Raw genomic sequence first — 26666 nt, forward strand, 5'->3', positions numbered from 1 at the left:
ATAGTTTCAATATTTAAACTGTTGCTTGAAAACAGTTCAATATGTTCCTAATTCATTAATATTTAGGAAAATAGTAAAAATTATGTTCTTAAGCTTTATTGACTAGAATATAAAATAGATACTAATTTTATAAAGTCCAGTGTGAAAGGCAGTTGGTTATATGCTCAATCTTAGAGCCAATTTTCTTTAACTTCTATTTGTAGCTTACTTGTTAGTAAACTTTACCTATAAAAGTTATTCTTGTTTAGAGTGCTTTTCATATTGCTTATAAAATGACTAAAACTATTATATGACTATAGCCTTTTATAAGAAGATTAAAAAGTAATAAAAGTACAGATCCTTTATCATGACTTTCTTCTTTTGAAACATAGTTGTCTGTCTGGGTTCATTCAGGAGGTAAAAACTATGCATTAGGTTAAACAGGGTAAGTTTTGTAAAGAATGATTAAACCATGATAAAAGAATGGCTTTAAGACACAGGAAACTATGTATGGTACGTAGGAATGATAGTGAAAGGACAAACTTTAATGGAGTCCCTTCCGTAAGGTGGGATTCAGACCTCAGTGGGGGAAGGTATAATTTATCCTACAAATTAAAGGGTACCATTTTGCCCAGGCCAGAGTTAGTCTGTAGTCTATATACAGTTGGGTAATATGGCATGTAGAGAGGGAGCACCTCTTGTGAGCCTCCAGTGTGCCTATGTAGGCAGGAAGTCTTTCGAGGGCTGGATCTGTATTGACAGGGAATTTTATTGCTAGGCAAGGCCTATGCTTCCAGTTCCTTGAGAAGATTACACATCTGAGCATATGCGTAGGGCGGCCTTCTACTTGATGTTCTTACCTCAGTACCACTGATCCACTATGCAGTAGTTGGAAACTATGGAACTGCCTTTTGCCCTGTAATCTCCTTTGAGCACTCATTGCTGAGAAACCTCCAAATGGTTGTCACTGTAGAGAATCTGAAACGTTTTGTGTCCATATGGAACTGTATGTGTTGAAGGGAGAATTTGAAACTGAGTATTATTAAGTTCATAACTGCCACAGTCAAGTTCCCTTTTTTCCCTTTCCCCCAGTTTTTGTACTTTCTTGCAGTAAATGTTTGCAAGCCTGTTTTTAATAATTATCTTTCTGCACCTTTTATCGGTTTTCTTCCTTTAGCACTGTTGACATCTGGGTTCAGGATAATTGTGTAGGGAAGCTGTCCTGTGTATTATGGTAGGTTTAGCAGCATCTCTAGCCTCTACCCACTAAACACTAATCACACATACATCTCTTCCCTCCTGTACATAATTCACATAGTGTTTTGTTTTGAGAATAGGGTCTTTCTAAGTTGCTTAGAGCCTCACTAAGTTGCTGAACCTGGCTTTAAACCTGCAATCCTCCTGCCTTAGCCTCCCAAGCTGCTGGGATTACAGGTGTGCGCTACCACACTGGGTGCCTCATAGTTTTGACAGCATGAAGGTCTCCAGATGTTAAGAAATATCCCCTGGAGATCCAAATTTTCCTTCATTCAGAATTTTCCTACAGCACTATTACTGTAACCTGTGTTGCTTTCTCTCTTAGAAGTAGTTTAAATATCTGTTTTAATCAGGGTTTGCTAGAATATTTTTTTAACAGGTTCAATTTTAATAAAGGATTCTTAATTATAAAACTTTTATTTTTAGAAGAGGCATTAGAAACTAACACCTTTAAAAAATGTATTATGCAAATTTAGGTGGAATTTTAAGCGGTTTTTGTTTCTAATAACTTGTTATTTAAATATTGTAGGGCTAGGATTAGAGAATTCCATTTTTTTAAATGGTAGAGTTTACTGTATTCATTCTTTGATTCAAGAGCATATGTTCTGCCTGTACTATGCTAGATACTGGAGATTAAATGACAGTGCACTGAGTGAAATTTTCAAGTATGCATGAAGAATCATTTTAGTTGTCACATTCTTGCCTTGAGTCTTAATGGTAAAAAGATATTTTTTAAAGCATTAAAAAATAATTCCTTCCTTTATGAAAGGACTGTATTGAAGGTGCTACTCTTAGCATTAGGATGTAGTTTTACAACAGTTGTGGTATTTGAATCAGGAGATCCACATTCTGGCCTTGTTCTTTATTAAGCATATAACAGACTGGTTTTCAGCATCTGTGAAATTGTACTGTATTAACTGGATTCAAAATTCACTAAACTATAATTTCTAATATGCTATGAGTAGTTCTCTCAGGTTGGAGTTGAAGATGAGAAGGCCTAAAAACCTGTCAGAGTCTTCTAGGGCAGGGGTATAAGAAGAAACAATTTTATTTTTATATAGTTATGAAAGCTTAAGCAATATCAGTAGATTGCTTTTAGATTGGTTGGAGACAAGTCTAGCAGTAGAGTAAGGGCTTGAACAGAGTAAGCTGGCCTGAAATTCTGGACTTCTTTACCTGCTTTACAAAGTTTTGGTTGTGATAAAAATTTCTGACTATGGAAATATTTTATTGTAAGGATTCTAGGTGAGCTAAAAAGAAATTGCTTAAGAAATAGTATACAGAATCAGAGAAAATGTTTGTAATTACATATTGGATGAGGGGTTTTGATCCAGAATATATGAAGATTGCTTAGACCTCAATAGCAAAAAGAACACAATATAAATGGAGTAAAGGATTTGATAGTTATTTTTCCAAAGAAAATGCATTACTGGCCAATAAACACATGACAAGATGCTTAGCATTATTTGTTCTTAGGGAAATACAATTCAAACCCATAGTGAGATACTACTTTACTTCATACTCACTTGGAGGACTGAGTATGAAATACAAAAAATAAAAGTGTTGGCAGTATTGTGGATAAATTGGAAACCTCATGTATTGCTTGTGGAAATGTACAGTGTTTCAGTCATTATGGAAAACAGGTTGGCAGTTCCTCAAGACAGCGGTTAAACAGAACTGCCATAAGATACAGCAGTTTCATTCCAAGGTAAATACCCAAAAGAACTGGGAACATGGTCACACAAAAATTGTGCACTAATGTCTCCTCCACCTCAAATCCTCTTACCTTAGCCTCCCAAAACACTGGGGTTACAGGAGAGCTCCACCGTACCTGTTGCATTAATGTTCTTGATAATAATATTTCTAATACCCAAAAGGTTGAAAAAACTCAAATGTTCACTGGGTGATTGATAAAATCTTATAACTCCATATGATGGAATTTTTGGGGGGCATAAAAAATAAATGAAGTTCTGATATATACTACAGGAAGAATGAACATAATGTCGTGTGGGAAAAAATAAATATAAAGATCCATTTATATAAAATATTCTGAACTCTGTTGAAACTTTAGAAAGTAAATTATATGGCATAGAAATAATGTCTGAGTAATGTTTTAATTGAACCTAAATAGTAAAAGAGATTGATTAGATTATGCTACAATAGACATTTCACAAGTACAATTATTTTTTAATTTTTTCTGTATTGAGGATTGAACCCAGGTATGTTTTACCACTGAGCTACAGCCCTAAACCTTTTTTCGTTCTGAGACAGGGTCTCAGTTAGTTACCCAACTGGCTTTGAACTCAGAATCATCCTGCCTCAGCCTTCTGAGTAACTGAGATTTATAGGGGTATACCAGTAACCTAGCACCAGTGTTCAGTGTTTGACTTTGTTTCTGTATGCACATTCTGGCTATCATTTAGCTTATGTAAGTCTGCCCTTTTATAGTTGAGCAGTTGGAGTAAGATCAGAAGAGTCAAATTATCTTTCCCCACCTGGTGTTATTTGCCATCATAACACAAATAGTCACAAGAAAAAGGTTTTTCTTATAAGAAAATGTCTGCATAAATAAGAGGAAAAATGATTTAGAAAATTTAACTTTATATGTTTAGTTATGGAAAGATAGGATTAATAAATTAGTCTTTCATGAAATTTCTAGAAGAATGTTTAAGATTTTCGTGTCTTTGTATGAGATATTCCATTAGAATGTTCAATTTCTAATAACAATATATATCATTTCAGACAGATTTGACCAGTTTTGGGCCATTAATCGGAAACTTATGGAGTATCCTGCGGAAGAAAATGGATTTCGTTATATCCCTTTTAGAATATATCAGGTAAGAAGTATTATTTTGAAAAATACTATTTGGTGAAAGCAGTCCTAGTCCAAAACTCTTCCTTAGTAACTGAAAGATTGTTTTTCAGATCCGACTTTTGTGGTAATCAAATCAGAGATTGACTTGTATGTAATTACTATTCATTATTCAAAGTTTTTGTATTTGCAGATTTGCCTACTTGCTACAATTTATCTGTGACCCCCTACATCAGTACATGAAGCATTTTGTAACCTTACACAGATGTGCAGAGCAGTTAAAAATTTGATTTGCCTGCTATACATATTCCAAGCTGACATTAAAGAAAGCAACATTCTGCCTTCTTGTTTCACCTCTCATAGTATAAACAAGCATCCTTTTCATAGTCTGTTCAGTCCATTGTTTCTTTTCGTTTTCTTTTTGGGGGTATGGGAGGTTTGCTTTTTTGTTGGTGGTTTTGTGCGTATAAAATGTACTCCAGGCATAGTATAGCTTTTAAACATAAATACACATAAAGCCAGATTATATATTTATCAGGTAATGAACGTGTAACTAAGGCTCTCAGAAACATAGCATTATTTCCCATAGGATCAGTGGTCTAGATTTGCTTATGTAATGTTTTAAGTGACTTTTTATAGAATATAACTATTAACAACAAAGAGAATGAACTGTGTTTGTTTTAGATGGTGAGTTCTCAGAGTTGTGCAACAAAATAGTAGCCTTGCAGATCTTTATTACAGCAAATGTAAAGAACATAAAGAACTACAAAATTCTGTACAATACTTAAAAAATACAGTGTGCTCGGGATGTAATATAGCAAGTACTAAATACTTATTGGAGACCTGGTTGTAACTCCGTGATTGAACAGTTGCCTAGCATGTAAGAGGTCCTGGGTTTGATCCCCAGCACCACCAAAAAAATAAATTATTGACTTAATTGTATTCTAATAAGCAAATTACCTGCCATCATGAAAAATCATGAAAGTACAGAGTGTCTGCTCTAGTAAATCATCACATACTGTATTCAAAGAGGAATATTGATTGTCTGATTAAAAATTAGTGAACAGATAAAATCTCAAAATACTGAAGGAATGAAGTATATATTTTTTAATGTTGCAGGTATAATTTCCAAGGGTTTGATATTTTTCTTGAAGTCAGGGTTGCTGTGTTCCTGGTTTGGGTCCAGCATCTAATAAAGTGCCCAGCATGTGAATTTTTAACTTGGTAAATTGTTTATCATTGATGTTCTTTTTATTTTCTTGTACCATAATCTCCGTAGTAACTTACCATAAGGCATTTCCACAGCCTAACAAATTATTTTCTTTATGGAATTTAGTTGAACAAAATATATCATTTTAAATGACTTCAAAGACATTTTCAAAGGAAGAGTTCCAAAACTGTTTTCAAATTTATACTTCCCAGCACTTAGATGGATTGTTCAATTCTAGTATTTACATTTAATAATACAGTATTTTCTTAAATGAAATTACTTTGTGTTCCTATAGGGATAGTGTTACACTAATGCTTAATGTAGGGATTATTGTCAGAATAAAAGTGCATGTATACAGAAGAGGGGTCTTCCTTTTGGTATATTATTATATTCTGATGGAAAATTGTCAGTTCTTACTGCTATTTATTATAATACAGAAAGATGTGATGCATGGGGGTTGAGGGAAAAGAGAACGTGTATGTGTGGAACGAATGGTGTTTATATAAATTCTGTAATTAGAAAGTGGAAAGATAAGAGAATTCTCAAATTTTGCTATATAAAACATGGCTGCCAGAAGGGGATCAGTGCTTCTTGTCTGAATCTCTCCTGTGTCAAGACAGTTGGGCATTTTGTTATTAAAGAGACAGAGGTTCTTAATTGACCTACATAACTTTCCTTTTGGCTTTACACCCTTTCAGTTTTGATTCTTATTTGAACTAGAGTAAAATTTTAAAAGTGTGTTGTGTAATGTTAATATAACAATTTAGATATTCCAGTTTTTGCTAATTTATCATATCCTGACTTTCTCTATTTCCCTATTTTACTTTTTTTTGGGTATCAGGGATTAAACCCAGAGGCACTTAACCACTGAGCCACATATTCAGCCCTTTTTTATTTTTTATTTTGAGGCAGGGTCTCACTAAGTTGCTCAGTGCCTTGCTGAATTGCTGAGGCTGGCTTTGAAATTGCAATCCTGCTGCTTCAGCCTCCTGAGCCATTGAGATTACAGGCATGTGCCACATTCTCGGCCATATTTTATGTTTTTAAATCTTCATTCATGCCCTGACCAAAGAAAGATGGAACCCTGTTTTCCCTTTTTTTGATTATATGATCTCTAGTTAACATTAGATTTCCGTTGCTAACTTCTGATTAGTTTGTATCTTGTTTTTTAAGGTCTAGCTTTTATTTATAGGGCATTTCGATTATTACTTTCATTTAATATTTAATGCTGTAGTCTTTGAGACCTTTAATTAGTGAAGAAGATTGAAAGAAAACCTGAAAGTCCATGTGTATTAGTATACAAATGAAGGGACCAATTTTCACTAAAATACTTATTTTACTCTGCAGAATCCTAATAGAATTCCTGTACAGCAAGGAGAGCAAGGGACCCTGAGCATGCTTGAGAGAGACCCATTTTATCATGTTGAAGTTTCAAATCTGTCTTAGGAGGTAGGAATCATCTCATTTCTAAAATGAGGAAATGGAAGGTCAGCGATTTTTATATCACTTGCTCACTATCACACAGATGAAAGAAATAGAATCTAAATCTAGTTCTGATTTGTGAACTTTTTTTTTTTTTTTTTTTTTTTTTTTGCCTGTACTAAGAATTTAATCCAGAGGTGAACTACATCCCCAGCCCTTTTAACTTTTTTTGAGACAGGTCCTCACTTAATTGCTGAGACTGACCTCAAACTTGCAATTTTCCTACTTCAGCCCCAAATAACTGGGGTTAGAGGTGTTCTCCACTATGTCCAACTCATCATATAATTTTCATTTGTACATTATGACAAAAAATGAAGTCCACCTTACATTAATAGGAACCTAAAACTTTGGAGATACTCGTTAAGACTGGCTTTTGTAAAGATTATTGTGGAACTACTACTTTTTCATCTAGAATATGTTTATCATGGGCTCAAAATGATTATAATCAAATGACAGAATTATAGTGGTAAAAATTAAATCCCTCCAGAAACTGTCTAGAGAAAATGTTACACCATGTTTCTGTCATTTACATAACAGTTTGATTTGGTATGTGAGTTTCAGGTTTGTGTTCCTGAAATCCAGGTGCTTCAGTATTAACCAGTATTCTAGAAATGAGGTTAATGGCAGGAGGTGTTACAGAATTGTAACCAATGTTATTTATAATAGCACATTTAAACAGATGGTGATTAATGAGAGTATCTGTCAGATGTATTTGTAAAATGACCATGAAGTCCTTAGATATTGGTATTTCTCTTATGGAATGAACTTTAAACATATTGTTTCAGATTTTTAAGAAGCAGTGAATTCATAAATGTTATCCTGTCTACATATTTTGAATAAAATTTTTTTCTCTCATTTGCCTTATATGAGTTTATTACTCACAACCATTTGCATTTCCATGCTCTGTGCTTTACACAGGGAATTCAAGTGGTGGTTAATATTTTTATATATATATGATATTCCTGCGAGAGCTTACAATCAAAAGGTTGAAAGAAACTAATCAACTTAAATATACAGATAGATCACTGCAACTGTGATTTCTGTGAATAGATATACAGTGCGATAAAAGTCTGCTGCCCCCTAGCAGGAATTTGAACTAGTTTGGGAGGACAGAGAAGGCTGCCTTGAGGAAGCCTTACATTTCTTAGGGTAGACAGACAATGGAAAACATTGTAGGCAAAGGGGCCTTTGAGTCTAAGGACATTCTGTTTGTCTTGAGCACCAAGAGTTGTGGGGAAAAAGTCTGCAAAGGTAAGGGTTAGACCATATTACAGTGTTTTCTCTTTATTCTGGAAGGAATGGAAAAATCTTCAAGAGAAATTTTAATAATTTAAATATCCATTCATATTTATTCAACAAAGATCATGATGCCATCTCCTTTGTTCTGCATGTTGCTTTTGAAGTTATAAACAAATTTAGAAACTCTTCTTAGGAACCACCTAACAATATTATTTTCAGTTTTAAACAAAACACAAAACTGATTAACAGTGCTTGTTTCCTATTACAAGTTCAGATGATTCCCACTTATATTTGGAAGAAGTTCTTCAGTTATATAATAGTGCAAAAAAGTGGAATTTGAGTTTAGATTTGTTCTCTTTTGTAATCATCTTTCCCATTTACTGTTTTGTGTTAAATTGTCCATTTGTCATTAAACCCCATTAATATTTTAATTTGATTGGGTTTACTAGCTGTTTTTACTTACTTTCTATTGTGATGTGCTAAAATATATTTAAGAATCTAAATATTTAGGGATTTTGGAGGAGAAAAAGTACATTTTTAAAAAGAGAAACTAGGGTGTCAGGGATTAATTGGTACTTCCTAAATTGAAGAAGGAGCCAAATTTTGGGCTTTTTTTCCCCCAGAAATGTTGATATATGAATATTGAAATGTGAAAACAGTAGAAATATGTGGCAAATTATGGCCATGTTGTTAGAATTCCTCCTCCAATGTTATAGCAGTGGTGGTGAGAAATTAATAATTCTAGTCTTCTGTTGTTTTTCATTTTGGTTGATAACTTGCAATAACATCTAGCAGAAAAGACAGAGACCAATAGGAGATTCTTATTGGTTAGTAAACTGAATTAGTAAACCGAATATTGATACTTTCAGTTAAGTTTTGATTATTTCAAAAAGTCACATTGTGTAATTTGTAATATACTTTTTGCAGAGATATTTAATATCTTTAGGAGAATGTAATACTAATATTCTCTGTTCTACATCTAGTTGTATGTTACTCGATTTAAAAATAATTTTGTACTTTTCCATAAGAAAAAAAAATTTAATCTGGTAACAAAATCTATCTACCCGCACCAACCCCGTTACTCAGGATTGGTCCTAGGGTCTAATGTATGCTAGGCAGACATTCTACCACTGAGTTATGTCTTCACCCCTTTTTACTTTTTTTTGAGGCAGTATGTCCCTGAGCTGTCCAGTTCGGCCTTGAATTTGTAATCACCCTGCTTCAGTCTCCCAAGTAGCAGGGATTACAGGTGTGTGCCACCATACCTGGCAAACTTCATACCCTTTAAGCAACTCCTATTGTCCTGTTCTATTTTTTTCTATGAATTTGACCATATTAAGTACTTCATCTAAGGGAAGTCTTAAATTACCTTTTTTTTTTTTTTTTTGGACTGCTTATTTCATTTAGCTTACTGTTTTCTAAGTTCATACAGGCTATATCAATCATTAGAATTTCCCTCCTTTCCTCCCTGCCTTGTTTTCAGTGCTGGGAATTGAACCCAGGGTTTGTGCATGCCAGACACTCTTCCACTTAGCCATACCTTAATCACCAGGATTTTCTTCTTTCTTAAGGCTCAAATCTGTCATATGAATATAACACATTTTGCTTATGCATTCATCTACCTGAGTTTCCTCTACCTTTTGACTCTTGGGAATAATGCTCCTATGAACATGGGCGTTTACCTGTTCTCAAGAGAAACAGAATCAACATGTATGTATTAGCTTTACACATGTATACAAAGAGAGGGCGAGAGAGATTTTTAAGGAATTATCTCACATGATTATGGAGACTTGGTGAGTCTTGCATCTAATCCAAATAGGTAGCAGACTAGGGAGATTCAGTGTGGAGACAGAGTTCCTAGACTGCCTGTTAGTTTCATTCCTTCTTGCTTCCAGGAGATCAGTCTTTGTTTTATTAAAATTTTGAACTGATTAGATACTCACATTGTGGATGATAATCCACTATACAGAAAATCCACCCATTTTTAAAATGTAATGCAATTTTTTGGTACTTTGGATGGAATCTAAGACCTTGCACATGCTAGACAAGTACACTACCACAGGGCCACATCCCCAGCCATGAATGTCTGCCAGTTTAAATGCTTGTCTTCTTCCAAAAAAACACACAAAGAAATATTAAAAAAAAAAAAAAAAAAGTTTGACCAATATCTGCATACCCAGCCCAGCCAACATATAAATTTAACCATAATAATTGGTGTGCAAATATCTTTTTGAGACCCTACTTGCAATTCTTTTGGGTATTTGCCTATAGGCACAGTTTCTGGACCATATGGTGTAGTTTCCAGACCATATGATGTTGGTTTTTTGTTTTTATTTCTGTTGTTTTCTGTGTGTGTGTGTGTGTGTGTGTGTGTGTGTTTAAGGAATAGCCATGTTAGCCTTAGTAGATGTGGCTATAATCCATGGTGAAATTATGAATCTTTTAATGTGCTTGTTACTGTATATCTTCTTAGGAAAAATGTCTTTTTAAGACATTTTTGTTATTGTTGTATTTTGGTAGGAGACAGCATATTGAGTTATACTGCCTATTTTGTTCTTTCAGTGACTAAAACATTGACTATTTGGGTGCACTATAATGTGTTCAGTATTTCTTATTGATGCGTTTTCTCTTTATTTCCAGTTTTTACTACTATGAACAGTGCTATAGTAAAGCTTTGTATATATTCTTTTATGTAGGAAATTAACAGTCAAGAATGGTTTCAGGGTTATAAGATAGATTTATAAAAAATAATTTTGCCAAGTTATTTTCCAAATACATATCAAGTTAAATTTCCAATGAAAATATGGGACTGTGCTTCTCCCTTTACCTCTCCCTCAGTAGAGCTTTATGACTCTGAATCTCTACAGATACAAGATGTATCAATCACTTTTACTTCATTTAGTATTTCTCACACTTAGTGAGTTTATAAATATACTTATCCTTGTCGACTGTTTGGATTTGTTTATCTGTTAAGTTTTAAGATCCTTTTGCTAAAAATATTCTTTTTCATAGTGGTAGGTGGATTTTTTTTCTCTTTTAAGAAGACCCCTTCCCAGAACACAATGTGTGAGATAGGGTTCTAGCTTTATTTTCATCCAAATAACAATTGATTGTTACCTAAATGAGAGTTAGCAGACTTTTTCTTTAAAGGAGTAGAGAGTAAACATTTTCAGCTTTGTGAACTAGATGGTCTCTTTTGCAACTGTGTGACCCTGTGGCATGAAAGCATCCATAGTTTGCTAATGATAAGCACGACTGTCCTAGTAAAACTTCAGAAACAACTAATGGGCACATTTTAGCTTGTGGACCATAGTTTGTTCACTTCTAATATAAGCTATCATTTTTACACTGTCTAAGCAGGCCACCTCTGCTTTATATTAAGGTGATTCGACTACTGGAATCTATTTCTGTATGCTCTCTTACATTTTTTTCATTATATTTAAAAATTTTTAAGTTTAATTTTTATTTTACTTTTAGTGTTTTGAATACTGTTGCAGCAATTGATTTCTCTGTTTATACTTTGTCGTTCTCATTCATTTTTCCATATGGGTCTTAAATTTGTTGTATTCAAGACCCCAATGGGTCCTTTTTGATTATAAGCAGAAATTAGTTAACTTTAATTTTCTTTTTTGCTATAATTTGCTTTACATTATCTCCCATATAAAATATGTCTATCTTATTAGAATTTTTGCTTATTATATTTTTGTTATTTTGGGGGAGGGTACTAGGGGTTGAACTCAGGGGTATTTGACCACTGAGTCACATCTCCAGCCCTATTTTGTATTTTATTTAGAGAAAGGGTCTTACTGAGTTGCTCAGTGCCTCAAAAGTTAATTCAATTTCTGTGCATTTATGGCATCAGCTAAACAAACAAGACCTTCACATTTTTTACCAACCATTTCTTTTTCTTGCTTTATATTGCATTGCTAGGATTGCATTAACAAGACCATTGGGTAATGATGGTCTTAGACATTTCTATTTGGTTTTTGGAATTAATTTAATTTTTTAATGTTTCATCATTTGTAATGCCAGTATAGTCTTTATTAATAATTTCATTATAGGATATTTATTAGGCATGGAGGCTGAATTATTTGTTAGTTTGAGATTGCTATTTTTCCTTTTTGTCCTTTAAACTTAGTACTCTGTGTTTTTAGTCCATTGATACATAGTACTCTTGTTTTTTCAGTCCGTTGATTATGACAACAGACACCCTACCTTTCCTGAAGGTTATTATCCTGTTGTCATAGTACCGATTGTACTCACCAAGACACTGTTCTTTTACTGCTTTTCTTCTCCATAAGATGAAAACTTTAGAATACTTCCCTTTCCTGCACTTCTCCAGTCTTCCACTTGCAGAGACTTAAACTCGCGTGCTCCCCTTACCAAGGTTTTACTGTAGTTTAGTATCTTCAATTTTAGGCCAATTTTAGATTTTCCTTTGCAGATTTCATCTTCAACCATACCTACTTAGAATTATATTTCATATCTGAGATGTCTGTCAATATTCTAGGTGTCAGTTCCTGAAAGAGTCTTGGTAGAAGTTTAGATGTTCCGAGGTCGTCTCTTTCTGTCTCAGAAGTAGAAAGAATTCAGCCTCTTAAATGCCATTTTTCCTCCAGTTTTGGTGATCCACATGCACAACGAGTTCACCCAGAGAGAACACTGCAGAAGTTTCCAGCTCTCTCTAGGTTAGGCTCTGCCCTAACCTCAGCAGCTGCTTAGATCAAGAGAAATGATGAATTGGATAGGAGATGAAATTAGAAAAAAAAAAATGTTAGAGTGGAATACATTAAGCTTCTATGATCCCCCAAACTCCCAAATATATTGTCAATATTTTTCAGCCTAAGAATTATATAGCATAATTCCTGGGAAAGATAACTTGGGTACTTAATTAACACCCTACCTGTCTCAGTAGCATGTTGAGAATCTGGGTTTAAAATATGATTTGCATCTCATATGTAAAGAATGATAACAAAGTATGGAATTATTGCATTTCCTTTCAGAGTACTTTACATATTTATTAAACTGCAAGAAGTCTTCTTTAGTATACATAGAGAAGCAAAGCCTCAGTACTGTGCTTATTATCTTCATGCACTTTACATTGCCCTTCACAGTAAAGGCTGCATAAAAATACAAAGTGTGTGTACAAAACTAAGCAAGTCCTAACCACCTGTGAAAGTGGTTATTCTGGGCTCATAATGTAATATATTTTAATGTTCATACCATATATTCTGTTTGGTAGAAAGCAACAGTGATACCATCTGGTCCTGCAAGTTTATTTCTGGGGGATTATTTGTTATGTTGGGACATTCTGGGGTGGAATCCAGACCTTTCACTTGCTAATCACATGCTTTTCCACTGAACTGTATCTCCCAGACCCAAAGTGTTTATTTTATTTACTATTTCAGTTTCTTCAGAGGTGTTTGCAGATTTTCTGTTTTCCTTGAATGGGGAGCAGAGTAGAAGGAGATGCCCCTTTTTCATTTCTGATTTTAGTAATTTATTTTTTATATTTTGATATTGGTGGTTGAACCCAGGGATGCTTTATCACCAAGGTAAATCCCTACCTCCCTTCTTTTTTTTTTTTTTTTTTTGTTTTGTTTTGTTTTGTTTTGTTTTGTTTTGTTTTGGAGACAGGATCTCTAAGTTGCCTGAGTTGGCCATGAATCCATGATCCTCTGCCTCAGCTTCCCATAGTAACTAGAATTATACCAGGTGCCCACCACCAAACCAGGCTTGCTTTTAGTAATGTGAATGTTCTTTTCTCCATGGTCATTCTAGGTAGTATTTGGTCAATTCAGTTGATTTTTCACATAATTTATTTTGGTTTTGTTGATTCCCCCCATGCATGATTTTTCTGTTCTCTATTCAGATTGTGTACTCACTAATATTATTTTTTCATTCTTATTTTGTTCTTTTTGTATTTTGTTAAGTCAGAAAGCTAGTTATTGAATTGAGACTTTTTTGTTTGTTTGGTGTTTTGTTTTTTGATATAGGGGATTGAGCCCAGAGGTGCTTTGCCATTGAGCCACAGCCCCAATGCTTTTCTTTCTTTTTCTTTCTTTCTTTCTTTCTTTTCTTTCTTTCTTTTTCTTTCTTTCCTTTTTTTTTCTTTTTCTTTTTTTTTTTTTTTTTTTTTTTTTTGATCCAGGATCTCACTTAAGTTGCTTAGGGTCTTGCTAAGTTGTTGAGGATGGCTTTGAATTTTTAATCCTCTAGCCACAGCCTCCCAAGTTCCTGGGATTACAGACATGTGCCACCATGCCTGGCAAGATCTTTTTTTCTTTTTAATGTAGCCATTTTCCCCATCAAGACTGCTTTTTCCTCCTATACATTTCCCTGTAAACACTGCTTTTGCTTCATCCATTAATTCTTTGTATATTGTTTCATTTTCAGTCTTAAAATATTCTCAATTTCTCTTGATTTCTGCTTTGATTCCTTTGTTACTTAGGAATGTAATGTTCAGTTTCCTCATTATTTGTGAGTTTACCAAATTTCCTTCTGTTTTTGATTTCTAATTTCATCCCATTATGTTCAAAGAATGTACTTTACATTATTGAATATAATTAAGTTTTCTGAGACTTGTTTTATGTCCTAACATACACTCTTTCCTGGAACGTGTTCTGGATATACTTTTAGAAGAAGTTATATTGTGTTGTTGCTGAGAAGATGTTTCACTGTATGTGTTAGGTCTAGTTGGTTTATAGAATTATACAATTCTTCAGTTTCCTCATTGACCTGTACAGTTTTTTTTTGTTGTTGTTGCTTATTTTGGTATTGGGGATTGAACTCAGAGGCACTTAATCACTGAACCACATCCCCATCCCTTTTTGTTTTTTTTAGAGACAAGGTCTCATTAAGTTGCTTAGGGCCTTGCTAAATTGATGAGGCTGGCCTTGAACTTTCAACCCTCTGTCTATGACCATAACACCCTGATGTATCTAATCTTGTCTGAAGTTGTGATTCTTCTACCTCAGCCTCTCAAGCCACTGGGATTACAGGCGACAGCCTCTGAATTATTTTAACATCAGTGATGATAGTTTGCCATGCTTCCCACATTTTATTTTGTGACCAGTAGAAGATATCTCATGTATAGCTCACTCCCATTTATCACTGTATTTCTGATCTTAGCAGAGTCTTCTCTACTCCAGGTCACCTCTAAAATACATAATCTTCTGTTTCTTATTTCATCTTTACCACTTTCTTCAAAATTATTAGACTCAATATCTTGGTAAAACATTTGTTCACTCTTTTCTAATTGTACATTCTAATGTATCAGAACCATTTGCTTTTAACCCCATCTTGCCATTTTCACTTATGTCCTCTACCTTCCTAGCTGAACTATTTTTAGTGGTTCTTAGTAGATTTTTCTACCTTATTTCTCTCCCTCTAATCTATTGATTTTTACATTGATGTTAATTCCATTTTATGTATAGCTTTAGACATTATGCTGTTCTCCAAGTTCCCAGTGTTTTCTTGCTTTGTTAACTCCTCAGAATAGCCATAGCTCCCAGAGTTCAGTAACTTTTTCTTGATCTCTCCATGTGTCACCAGCCCTTTATACTATGTTATTCATTCTCTCTGCACTGTTTTTTTTTTAGTCATATCCAACACCTTTATTAGTATAAACATTTCAGATAATTTAAATTCTGAAGCAGCACTACTCATGTCTAACTAAAGATGTCTGAACAGTAAAAACAAAAAAACAAAAACCCAAACCAAAAAAAAGTTAAGACTTTTAGAACAACCCTTGTTTACTTAGTAATAACATTCAGCAGGAGAACCCACTACACATATTTATTTCCCACTTAGCCTAAATAAGCAGCTTGATTACACAGTGGTTTCCCATGGCCAGTGAAAATATCTTTGAAAATCATTCATTTTTCTAAAATTGAGATGATTTTCTAAATGTTTAGTAAGAAAGGGAACAATTAAGACTTAATTACTATGAAAACAAAAATAATTATAGAATGACATTTAAACAAAAAAGTATAAAACTACATAATCCAGATTTTCATGTATATATACATATATATAGTTTCATATACATACATATATATATAGTTTTATTACCCACACATAATCAAAGTAGCCTTTCTACTTTGATAACTAAATTTTTGAAAGAAACACTAGTTCAAACATTTCTACATACAAAAATTTCAGGTTTTCATTTATTAAAAACAAAATAAGTTCTGTTGAAGTAACCATATTTACAACAAGATAAATATGTAAAACAGTGAAAAATAGAAACAGTGAATAGTCTCAATCAATAGCTTAATGACAATTTATCTTTCCAGTAATTTTTTTGTTTAAAAATAAATTTGCTTAATTTTAAACTTAAATCTATGTGCTTTTTAGTTTTTTTTTTTTTTTTTTTTTCAAAATACTTAGTTTAAATGGCAAATGGCAGGTATTAGGTTTGCACAAGCCAAGATAACATTTAAAGTTGTCTAGATGCAATAATTTAAAAAACATACAGATTCATAGCGTAGTAGGAAAATATGTAAAAAAAAGTAAGGAACTATGCCTCATAAAAGATATAAATGCACCTTATGTGAATATCAAAAACTAAATATTTTTATTTAAAAGTAGCTTCTATAAAACGTCAGTAGGCAGTTTGTTTTCCTAATGTAATATATAAGAAATATTTCTATCTCAATTAAACGGTAATATCAGTATTTCTTAGTAAAATTGTAGTATATATACATGGAAAGGTAGACATTATCCTGTATTCAAGTGTCCAAGTTGGAATTCCATTAAAACGTTTTCTATTATTTATAAGAACCACACACACAAAAGTAAAAGGATGAGGTAAGCATCTTATACTTTAAAGAAAGTACCTGAAACTTAAGATAGTCTCAATGCCTAGACTCTAGAATGATCTTTTAAAAGTTCTTCCATAATGATGAAGTATTATGGTATGTATCTGAACCACATAATGACTTCTTAGTCTTCTGAGCAGGCAATGATTTTTTTTCTGTTATTACAAAATAATTGCAATTTTGCCATCAATATCGTTCCAGTGTGGGTTCACATGAGGCACCATGCCACAGTTAGAGCAGCTACGACGCATTCAAAATCGCCATACTTTAGCCCATGTGGAAAGAATGTCCAGTCAGTTTCTTGAACCTGGCAGGTGAAAGAGGAGTAGGAGGAAACATTCCTGGTTCAAAAGAATCAAAATAAGTAACTGTCCAAGAAAAACTGCAACAGGAGAATCCAGCAATTAGGGATATTATAAGTAGAGTCCAGAATCCTAATAGTCCAGTATCTACATCATCTTCAGTTTTCAAATTCTCAGCATGCAATTCTTTAACGATCAGGTAGGTGATGGCGAGAAGGAAAGCGAGGAGAACGGCGAACAGCAGCGAACAGAGAATAGACAGGACCTGGACTGGCCACCGCCGAGCCTGGGCCGGGCTCCGCGTAGCCGCGGGGAAAATGCCATTGCGCTTATGAGGTAGGACAGGCAACCCATCCCCGTCCGGCGGGAGAAGCTGGGGGCCCCTTCTGGGCTCCGACGACGCCCCAGCCGAGAACTCCGCTCACAAGTCGCGGGCCACTTGGTCGCATCCTTCCTCCTCATCAACTTCACCTTCACCCCAACTGTCCCCCTGAGTGAAAACAGAATACACAGGCGGAGAGACCGGTGCTGCGTTGCAGAGACCGCCACACCACGGAGCCCAACGCCCGCCACTCTCTACAAACGACGTGGCGGGCTGCACTCTGTTTTAAAATACTTACTTCTTTCTGCCTTTGCTGTGACAGATGTAACTACAGAATATTAAAGCTGTAGAAGCTGGAGGCATCATCTAACTCCTTCATTTTGGAAATATGACCAGTTGGCACAGAACTGACTAGTCAGCTTGATATTTGATACTTCCGAATTTGGGTCTTGGATTCTAGTTCTTTTTCTACCAAGTATCATAAAATAAAGATATTTTCTAGTATTTTATTATGGTTCTCTTGAAGTTCATCATTTCTTTGTAAGCAGCTAACTGAATTCCCAAGGGCAAGATCTGTTTCATTTCTATCTTTATAGACAGTTTTTAGAGACTTATTTCCTCCTATAATTATTGAATTAAAAATATTTTTCTTTAGTGTTATTAAGTTATTATTTTTTAATGTAAAATTTGAATTATATTATCTACCTGTATCTTATAAAAGAAGTGGGTAAGTTGAGGCCTGTAGGGGGCAGCCCAACACAGCAAGTTTCGGATGTCCTGACTAAATAAGCTACTAGTCTTAGATTGTTTTAAACTTAAATTGTTTCCTATGAAGAGTTTTTAAAAATAAAAGTAACTTAATTACACATGTGTTTGGCCAGTATGTTAAACAACTGTCATATATAGAAATGGTAGCAATTTGATGTAGACAATATGCTGTTTTAAATTTAGAGCACTGAACGATAGCAAATGTTATTGCTATTTAAACTTTTAAAGAGCTCTAACATTTTGATTTGTCTAATAATTTTAAAATAATCTGATGCCAAATGGTATCTCTGATTTGTAGCTAGAGAAATGAAGACGTGTAAAGTTTTACTGTTATTTGAAGCTACTACAGTTATCATTAAGTGAAGTTCAACCTTTTCTCATTACAACTAGCTTGTAGCAAACTAGATCATTGTTTCACTCAATATTTGCAAGATTAAAAAAGTGTTAATAATTAAAGCAAACTATAGGTGAACAACAGTAACTAACATTTATTTTGTACTTTAATGAGTACCAGATACTGTTTTAAATATTTTGCATGTATTTGTTCATTTGATCCTTACAGTTATATGCTATTACTATCCCCATTATATAGATGATATAATTGAGATGTAGATTGGTCATTGAACATGGTCTAGGCTCATCCACCTAGTAATTAGAAGAGCCAGGATTTTAACCCAGACAATACTGCCTGGTTCTATAGCCTATTCTTTTTCATATATTACTAAAATTCATTACTTTTGTATCCCTAACCCCATTCTGTCATGACTTTCCATTTTAGATTATATTCCAGTTTTCACACACACACCTGACTTCTTATTTACTCCTCCCTTTGTTTAGCTTCCTACCTTCTGTTCATTTTCTTCTATTAGAGAAAATACATGAACAGAAAGTAAAAATGTAATTTTCTCCCTTTATGTGAAGATATTGAAACTTAATGCTAAAATTGTGGGGTGACTTGTTTGTTTTCTTTCTTGCTTGCTTGATTTCACAGAAAGTTCTTTCTGTAATCATCAACTAAGCAATTTTTAGTGATTGCATCCAAACATGAACCTTCAAATTTAGAAATAATTTTAACTTTGATATTCATACATGTAGTATGTGCAAATGGTAATGCTAGAGACAACATAATTAGTACCTCATTTTATAAGAGATTGTCAATGAGGTGATTTTAGTTACTTCACTAAAAATGAATTTTAGCCCTCTAAATAACAAGAAGCTTATTTAAAGGCTTATTTATATTTTGTTTTATTTTATGGTTATATTTGTATTTTATTTTTTAATTTTATGGTTATATTTACATCTGATGTATGTAAAAATAAACCTTACTGCCAATTGTAGGTATGTATTTTCTTTCTTTTTCTCATTTCTCACCCTGCTTAGTGTTGTGGATCAAACCCAGGGCCTCACACAGGTAGGCAAATAAGTGCTCTACCACTGAGCTACTCCCCAGGCCTCTTTTTCACCTTTTATTAATTTCATCTCTCTTAAAACATCTGAAAATATAAGTAAATATGGCAAAAAATAAACTAGACTCCAGTGGTCAGTTTTAAAATTCAGTAAAAGCTTGTAATGTAAGATGACTTAAAATGTTGCGACTGTTATAAATAGAGCCATTCCATAGCTAATTGTTTAGTGGTATTTATATCACTAAGAAAGAATTGAGTGTATAAATCTTATAAGAAAATATTTTAAGTTAAGTTTACTCCCTGATTATTATTAAGCATCTCAGATTACAGTTAATGTTAGAGTTCCTAGGGAAATTGTCAACCTTGGTAATAAATGCCAGAGATAAGCTGTACCCTCATCTTGCTGCTGCTTGATTGACTTCAGTCCTCCCATTTTTCACTGACCAATGTGGTCTTCATTTTCCCAATTTACTGCTGGCTTAATATGATCCTGGCAGAACCTATCCTTAGTCCCTGTCCACAGACTGTTCATTTCTTCACCCTTACCATTCAAAAGGAAGCCTAAATTGGCTTCTTTGTATCACTATTGCTCCCCCTCTCCCCCTTTTGGCTACTGGGGTTTTAACACAGAGGTGCCTAACTACTGAGCCACATCCCCAGCCTTTTTTATGTTTTATTTTGAAAAAGGGTCTCCCTAAGTTGCCTAGAGCCTCAGCCTCCCAAGTTGCTGGGATTATAGGTACCATGCCCAGCTCATTTTTTTCTGTTCATTTTCTATCCACAGAGAATGCTAACATTCAGAATGATGCCTTTTAGGGTGATCATTAACCTATTGACAGTTTTGTGATGTCAGAATCTGCTTAATCACATATCTATTCCAATAGTGAAAACTAATTTTTTCCCTGTTCTTCTCATAAATGATTTTCATATAATATGCCAGAATACACAGCACCTGTCAGTTAAGAACAGAATTACTGGGCTTTGATTCTTAGTAGTGGTTCCTTCTTTTGGGTAAATATGAGAATTGCTTTTGGTCTGACTACTCATACTTCAAAAACAACTACTTGCTCTTAATTTTTAGTAGGTTACATATTTAGTTATCATTTAGGAATATTAGAAAAATCTATTTTGAAAGAGAAAGACTAATATCCTCTTTTTTCTGACATGAGCGTGGACAATTTTGTTTGACATTTCATGTCAGGGTGTGATGCTCTCTTTAAAGTATATGCCAAAGATGTGGAGCCATACCTGTTTTTTATGTTTTATTTTGTTTTTTAATCTTTGAGGTCTTGAGGGCTTTTGTAAGTGCTGAGGAGATGATACAGGTATAAATATAAGCATATTTATGTGTATATGATTTACATTGCTATCACATGGATGTAGGTATTGACATACACATTCTTGAAACATCTTAAGTCATTACCTATGCAGGTTGCTTCTTTTATGATGTGTTAATGTTAAGTCTCAGTTAATAAAGTCTAAAGTAAACTTTCATTTATATTATCTAACTTCCATGATTTGGAAACATTTTACAGAATATATTCTATCTTGAACAGGATGTATTTCTCAATGGTCTGCTTAAACAAAAACCATCAATTTAAATGAAGGTTGATTCTAGTTCAGGGAGCCACTGTTATAGGGATTAGAAAGGTAGGGAAAGATCATTGAAATGACGAGTCTATTAAGTTCAACAGGATTGGATATGCATTTCAAAAACATTTGTGTAGACTGTATGTCTATCATGGGTGTGATCCTTTCATGAAACTTACCTTTCTGCATACATATGTTGTGACACAATTATGCACACAACATAAATTAATTCAAACTGAACTAGTTGTGAAATTGAGTTATACAAAATGATTGTTGAGTTCCCTCGTGAGTGATCTGTATTAGATATGTGACTGAGTTAATATAATGTGCATAGAATGTTGAGAAGTCAAATTAATGTTATTTATTGAACTTCGTTTAGTCATCCTTTACACCATATTGAATTTGTCGTCTTTATAACATGAACAGAAATTACATTTGAAATGTAGAAAATTAATATATATTAAGAAATAGCATGTTTTCAAACCTGAATACCTAGGAATCCAATGTCATGCTTATTCTTAACATTTTTTCTAAATTTTTCAAAACGTAAATAAAAGAAGCATGGTTTATCTCCCTTATACAAATGGAAAGAATTTATTTTGCTGGTTTAAATAATGTCTTTCAATAGGTCTTCCTGTCCTCTGTTTTTCTTCTCTTCTTCTCTTCCTCTTGTTCTTTTTCCACCTTTCTGACCCATGTTTTCTTCCCCATGAAATCATCCTTCTCTTCGCTAACCTGAAAAGTGTTTTTATTACATAGTAGAGCATTTCCTTTTTTAATTATTCTTGAAGTTTACTTTTAAAAGCAGAGCTCTGCTAAAGGAAAAATACCTCTATTAGCTTACATTTAAAATTCTTTTCATCATGATGAGGGTAATTATCTGTTACTTCTAAGAAGTAAGCCATAGCTAATTTCTGACTCTGTGTACATGTTTAAAGTAACCTAGAATCAGCTTGGGACAGTTCTGACGTCTGCTTATGTAATGTAGCATCCGTTTTCTTCACTAGGTGTTCACTTTAGCTACAGATGCTTCATATAAAACAGGGTAGAGTAGCTTTCAAAAGGATCTACACATCAAAGTGTAACTTGAACTCTGGTTTTTACATTGTTCAAGGAATGCTTAAGGGAGTTGAACTCATAGATTTGTTTTCCGCCCATTGCATTTTCCTTTTAAAGTTTTAATAGTTTTCCTTACATATTTTCTGTATCATATCATGTTTAATTGAATAACCTTATTACTTTGTAATAGTTTAACAGTGTTCACAATTAAATATTAGTGTAATTCATGTTTTGTGAAATAAAGGAGGTTTCTTTAACTGCAGTTAGTTCTAGGGAATGATGGTGCCACTTTTGGAACCCTAAATAAAATTCTTTGAATAAAACATCATATTTCATATTATAATACTACACTCTTTCACTCATTTCTGTAGTTTGGTTGATATTTATTCATGAGGTAAAATTTGCCATCTTTTAATACTTGGTTCCTGAAAGTATTTAAAATAACTGCTGTGATCGTAGTTTTAGCCACAATATATCTTCTTCTTTTTTTTTTTTTTTATTGTAAACAAATGGGATACATGTTGTTTCTCTTTTTGTACATGGTGTAAAGGCATACCATTTGTGTAATCAGAAATTTACAATATATCTTCTTTTGCTAGTGAATTCTTAGATGCAGAATGCCTCTTATTCAACTTCTTTCCAGTCTCCTCTCCATTTCTCATATGGATAAATTGTCACCAAAATTACAGAATTAATCTTTGTATTTGGTCCTCTCAGAACCCTATTGAAAGGTCACCACTTAAATATACTAAATAACAAAATATTCATCTATTTTAAACTTCTATTATAATAATAATATATAATAATAGTCTATAATTTGACTTGCTGATCTGCCTCTTTGGGGTTATTATCTTGAATACTGTTGGAATACATCATCTTAGTTCAGATTGTCCATACAGTCCCCTCTTCGTATGATATATTTTAAAAATTTGAATTTGGGGGGGAAGATAGGAACTTATATTGTAAATAATAAGGTTCCTAGAATAGACCATGTAAATAATAATGACATTATAGCCTGATATCAATTCTGTAAACACTAACCTGCATTATAGCATTGTTCTTTTTTAATGCCAGACTCTAATGCCAGAATTTGCAAGAAGTGTTCCCCCTCACTGTATAGTTCTTCCTTCTACTATATAGGTCCCAGCAGTGTGAGTTTGAATCCAGAGATCCCAAGATTCCTAAGCTTATAATGAAGGAAGAAAGAAGAAAGATGAGGAATTTCTTTACCCTCACTGGTCAAGGTAGTACCAGGAAAACTCAAACTATAGGAATAATGAGTCTTTAATCTGGGCAGCAGTTTACCAATAAGGACATTTCAAATGATCCAGAGACTGTTTGGTCCCTGTGTTTCATATTACCCCTTAATTGAAATTATATATTTCAGCAAACTTTCCTTTTTTATATACGCTTTTTTTTTTTTTTTTTTTTTTACTTTATTTGTTTATTATTATTATGTTTTAATGTGGCGCTGAGGATCAAATCTAGTGCCTCACACATGCTAGGCAAGTGCTCTACCATTGAACTACAACCCCAGGCCCCTCTTTTTTTTTTTTTTTTTTTTTTTTTTCTCCAACTAGCAGTTTATAATTTAAAAAAATTTTTTTGCTTCATTTTAATTTTTACAATATTAAATGAGTTTTGGTAAACAAGGTAGAGTTCCTTAAATTCCCACAGTTAAAATAGCTATGATGCTATACTTTTTAGGGGGGATAAAACCTATTTTTCTGAATCAATGAGGATAGAAATATTTCTCTGATGTTGTTTTGTGACTATTGACCTTCCTTATTTGTTTTTATTTATATTTTTCATTTTTGAAATATAATGATTGTTTTTAAAGAACTCACATGTAAAATAGACTTATGGTATGATGTATAGTTATAAATTGAATAGAAAGTTTCAGCCATCATCCCAGAAGGAATCTATCATTCATATGAGTAATATTTTTAGCAAGAACCAACAGTTTTATTAAAATCTAATTCCAATATTATAAAGGTCTCTCCTAAAGAATACCATGCAGTGGTTTGTAGAATATTCAGAGAGTTGTACACCCATCAGCACTACAAAATTGCAGAGCATTTTCATCACCTCTAGAAAAAAAATCCTATACCCATTACCATTCATTCCTCATTTCCCCCTCTCTCCAGCCCCTTACAAGTATAAATTTAATTTCTGTGTCTTTGTTTTTGCCCATTCTGGGCGTTTGAGATAATTAGAATCACATAATATATGACCCTTTGTGCCTAGATTCTTTCACTTGCATAATATTTTCATGATTTCTCCATGATTTGGAATGTATCCATACTTCATTCCTTCTTACAGCCCAGTAATACTTCATTGTATGGTGATTTCACATTTTGTTTTCCCATTCACCAACTAATAGATATTTGGATTATTTCTGCTTTTTGACTATTATGAATATATGTTGCAGTGAACATGTAGAAGTTTTTGTGGCTGTATATTTACAGTAGATTTATTTCTTGGGTGGATATTTAGGTGTAGAATGCTGGGTTGTTGATAATTTTTTGTTTCATCATTTGAAGTACTGTTAGTCTATTTTCCAAAATAGTCACACCATTTTACGTTTTGTATACAGCAATGAATGAGGGTTTTAACATCCTTCCAACACTTATTTTCTGTCATTTTAATTATAGCAATCTTACTGGTTTTGATTTGCATTTCCCTAATGACTAATGAAACTAAGTGTCTTTTCATGTGTTTGACGAGTCCTTTGTGTATCTACTAGTGAGAAATGTCTTCAAATCCTTCACTCATTTTTAAGTTGGGTTACCTCCTTAAGAATTCTTTATATATTTTGGATATTTGTCTCATCAGATACATGGTTTGCAAGTGTTTTCTTCTGTGGGTTTTCATTTTCTTCATGATGTCATTTGAAGAAGAAAAATTGCTAATTTCCATCAAGTACAGTCCATCTTTTGTTGTTGCTTGTGCTTTTGGGTTGTCATAGCTAAGAAAGCCATTTATTATTTATCCAAGGCCACAAGGTTTCCTCCTGTGTTTTCTTCTAAGTTTTACAGTTACACTACATTACTTTTTTCATATATTATTCATAGTAGTCAATGCTGTGTTTTTTAAATTCCTTGATCTGCAGATTGTATCAACCATGAGATCTGTATCACTTGCTTTTATTTGCTACTTTAAAAAATTTTTTGTGTCAGAAATAAAACAATAGATATATGTCATAAACTTTAGCATGCACTATATAAATCTCTTAGCATAGGCTCAGAAGGATGTATTGTTGCAGAGTTTTCACTAGATCCTGGTCTGAGTTTAGACCCACTGAGAAGGAAGATACTTGACGACATCAAAACAGAATTTTGCTTTTGAGGTCCGCACAGCTGGTTTTACTCAGACATTTCCTCCTGCTAGTTTGATATCTTTATTTGTATAAATTAAAAGTGCTTCTTAATTATTTTACTTAAGTGTACCATAAAGATAAATTCACATACAAAAGTACCCTTTGACTCTTAAGAAGAAAACAATTACATTAATCTTGCATTAGTATAACATTTTGGTGTGACTTTCAATGAAGTTAGCAAATAATTTAAAGTTGTTATTTAAAATGAAATTTTAGCAGGTTGGGGTTGTGGCTCAGTAGTAGAGCACTTGCCTCGCATGTGTGAGGCACTGGGTTTGATTCTCAGCACTGCATATAAGTAAATGAATAAAATAAAAGTCCATCAACAACTAAAAATAAATTTAAAAAACGAAATTTGAGCTGTGATTCTCAGTAGGACTTTGAAATCTTTTGGGAAAAAAATCTTAGAGGAATGAACATAATTATTACTAAAAATCATCAGTCTTGCACCTTTACATGTATCTTCTTCTTTGACCATTCTGCTAATAATTTTATATACAAAATTTAAAAGCAGTATAACTTTTTCAATAAATATTCTTATAAACAGTATCAAATTGATCTCAGTCCCAAGGTAGGTAAATAGTACTTTTCTGTAGTACATACTTAATGAACGGATATGAGGAGGGCACAAAGTGTTGCTTATGTTTACCCTTAGTATTTATGTGACAAAATGTATTTAGTATTGTCTAGACCAAATTATAATAAATACAATAATTTAAGACAAAATTCAAACTTCAAACTACATGTGTGAGTATAATTCTGATGTGTGCTTTTCATATCATAGTCTCATTTAAGACAGTACTACTTTGGAGATTAAATGTCCTTGACTGTAATAATGACAGCTTTTCAAATGTTAATTGTTAGTTTTTTAGTGTTGTCAGGAATATTAAAAATGAGCTTCAGACTCTCCTTACATAACTACAGAAAGTACTTATTTTCCAGTCTCCTTATTTCCCTCCATAAAGTGGCCCAGACTCCTCCAGTTCTCCTCCCAGTTCCCTCACTTCCCGTCATAAGACTGTTTACTGTAAAGGTCTTA

At 33.3% G+C, this 26666-nt stretch overlaps 1 protein-coding gene across 5 annotated transcripts in view; it reads left to right on the forward strand.

Annotated features, from left to right (window-relative positions):
* Window positions 1-26666, forward strand: part of Atg5 (autophagy related 5) — a 117381-nt gene that overhangs the window by 68222 nt on the left and 22493 nt on the right. For 3 of the 5 annotated variants that reach the window (XM_047558592.1, XM_047558597.1, XM_047558593.1), the window contains one exon: window positions 3979-4073. In XM_047558592.1, the coding sequence (XP_047414548.1) occupies window positions 3979-4073 (95 nt within the window). Of the gene's footprint in view, window positions 1-3978; window positions 4074-17302; window positions 18171-26666 lie in introns of those variants that run through there. The other 2 variants (XM_047558594.1, XM_047558595.1) reach the window with 2 other exon arrangements.

The sequence above is a fragment of the Sciurus carolinensis genome, chromosome 7 (genome assembly GCF_902686445.1).
Source record: "Sciurus carolinensis chromosome 7, mSciCar1.2, whole genome shotgun sequence".
Taxonomy (NCBI): domain Eukaryota; kingdom Metazoa; phylum Chordata; class Mammalia; order Rodentia; family Sciuridae; genus Sciurus; species Sciurus carolinensis.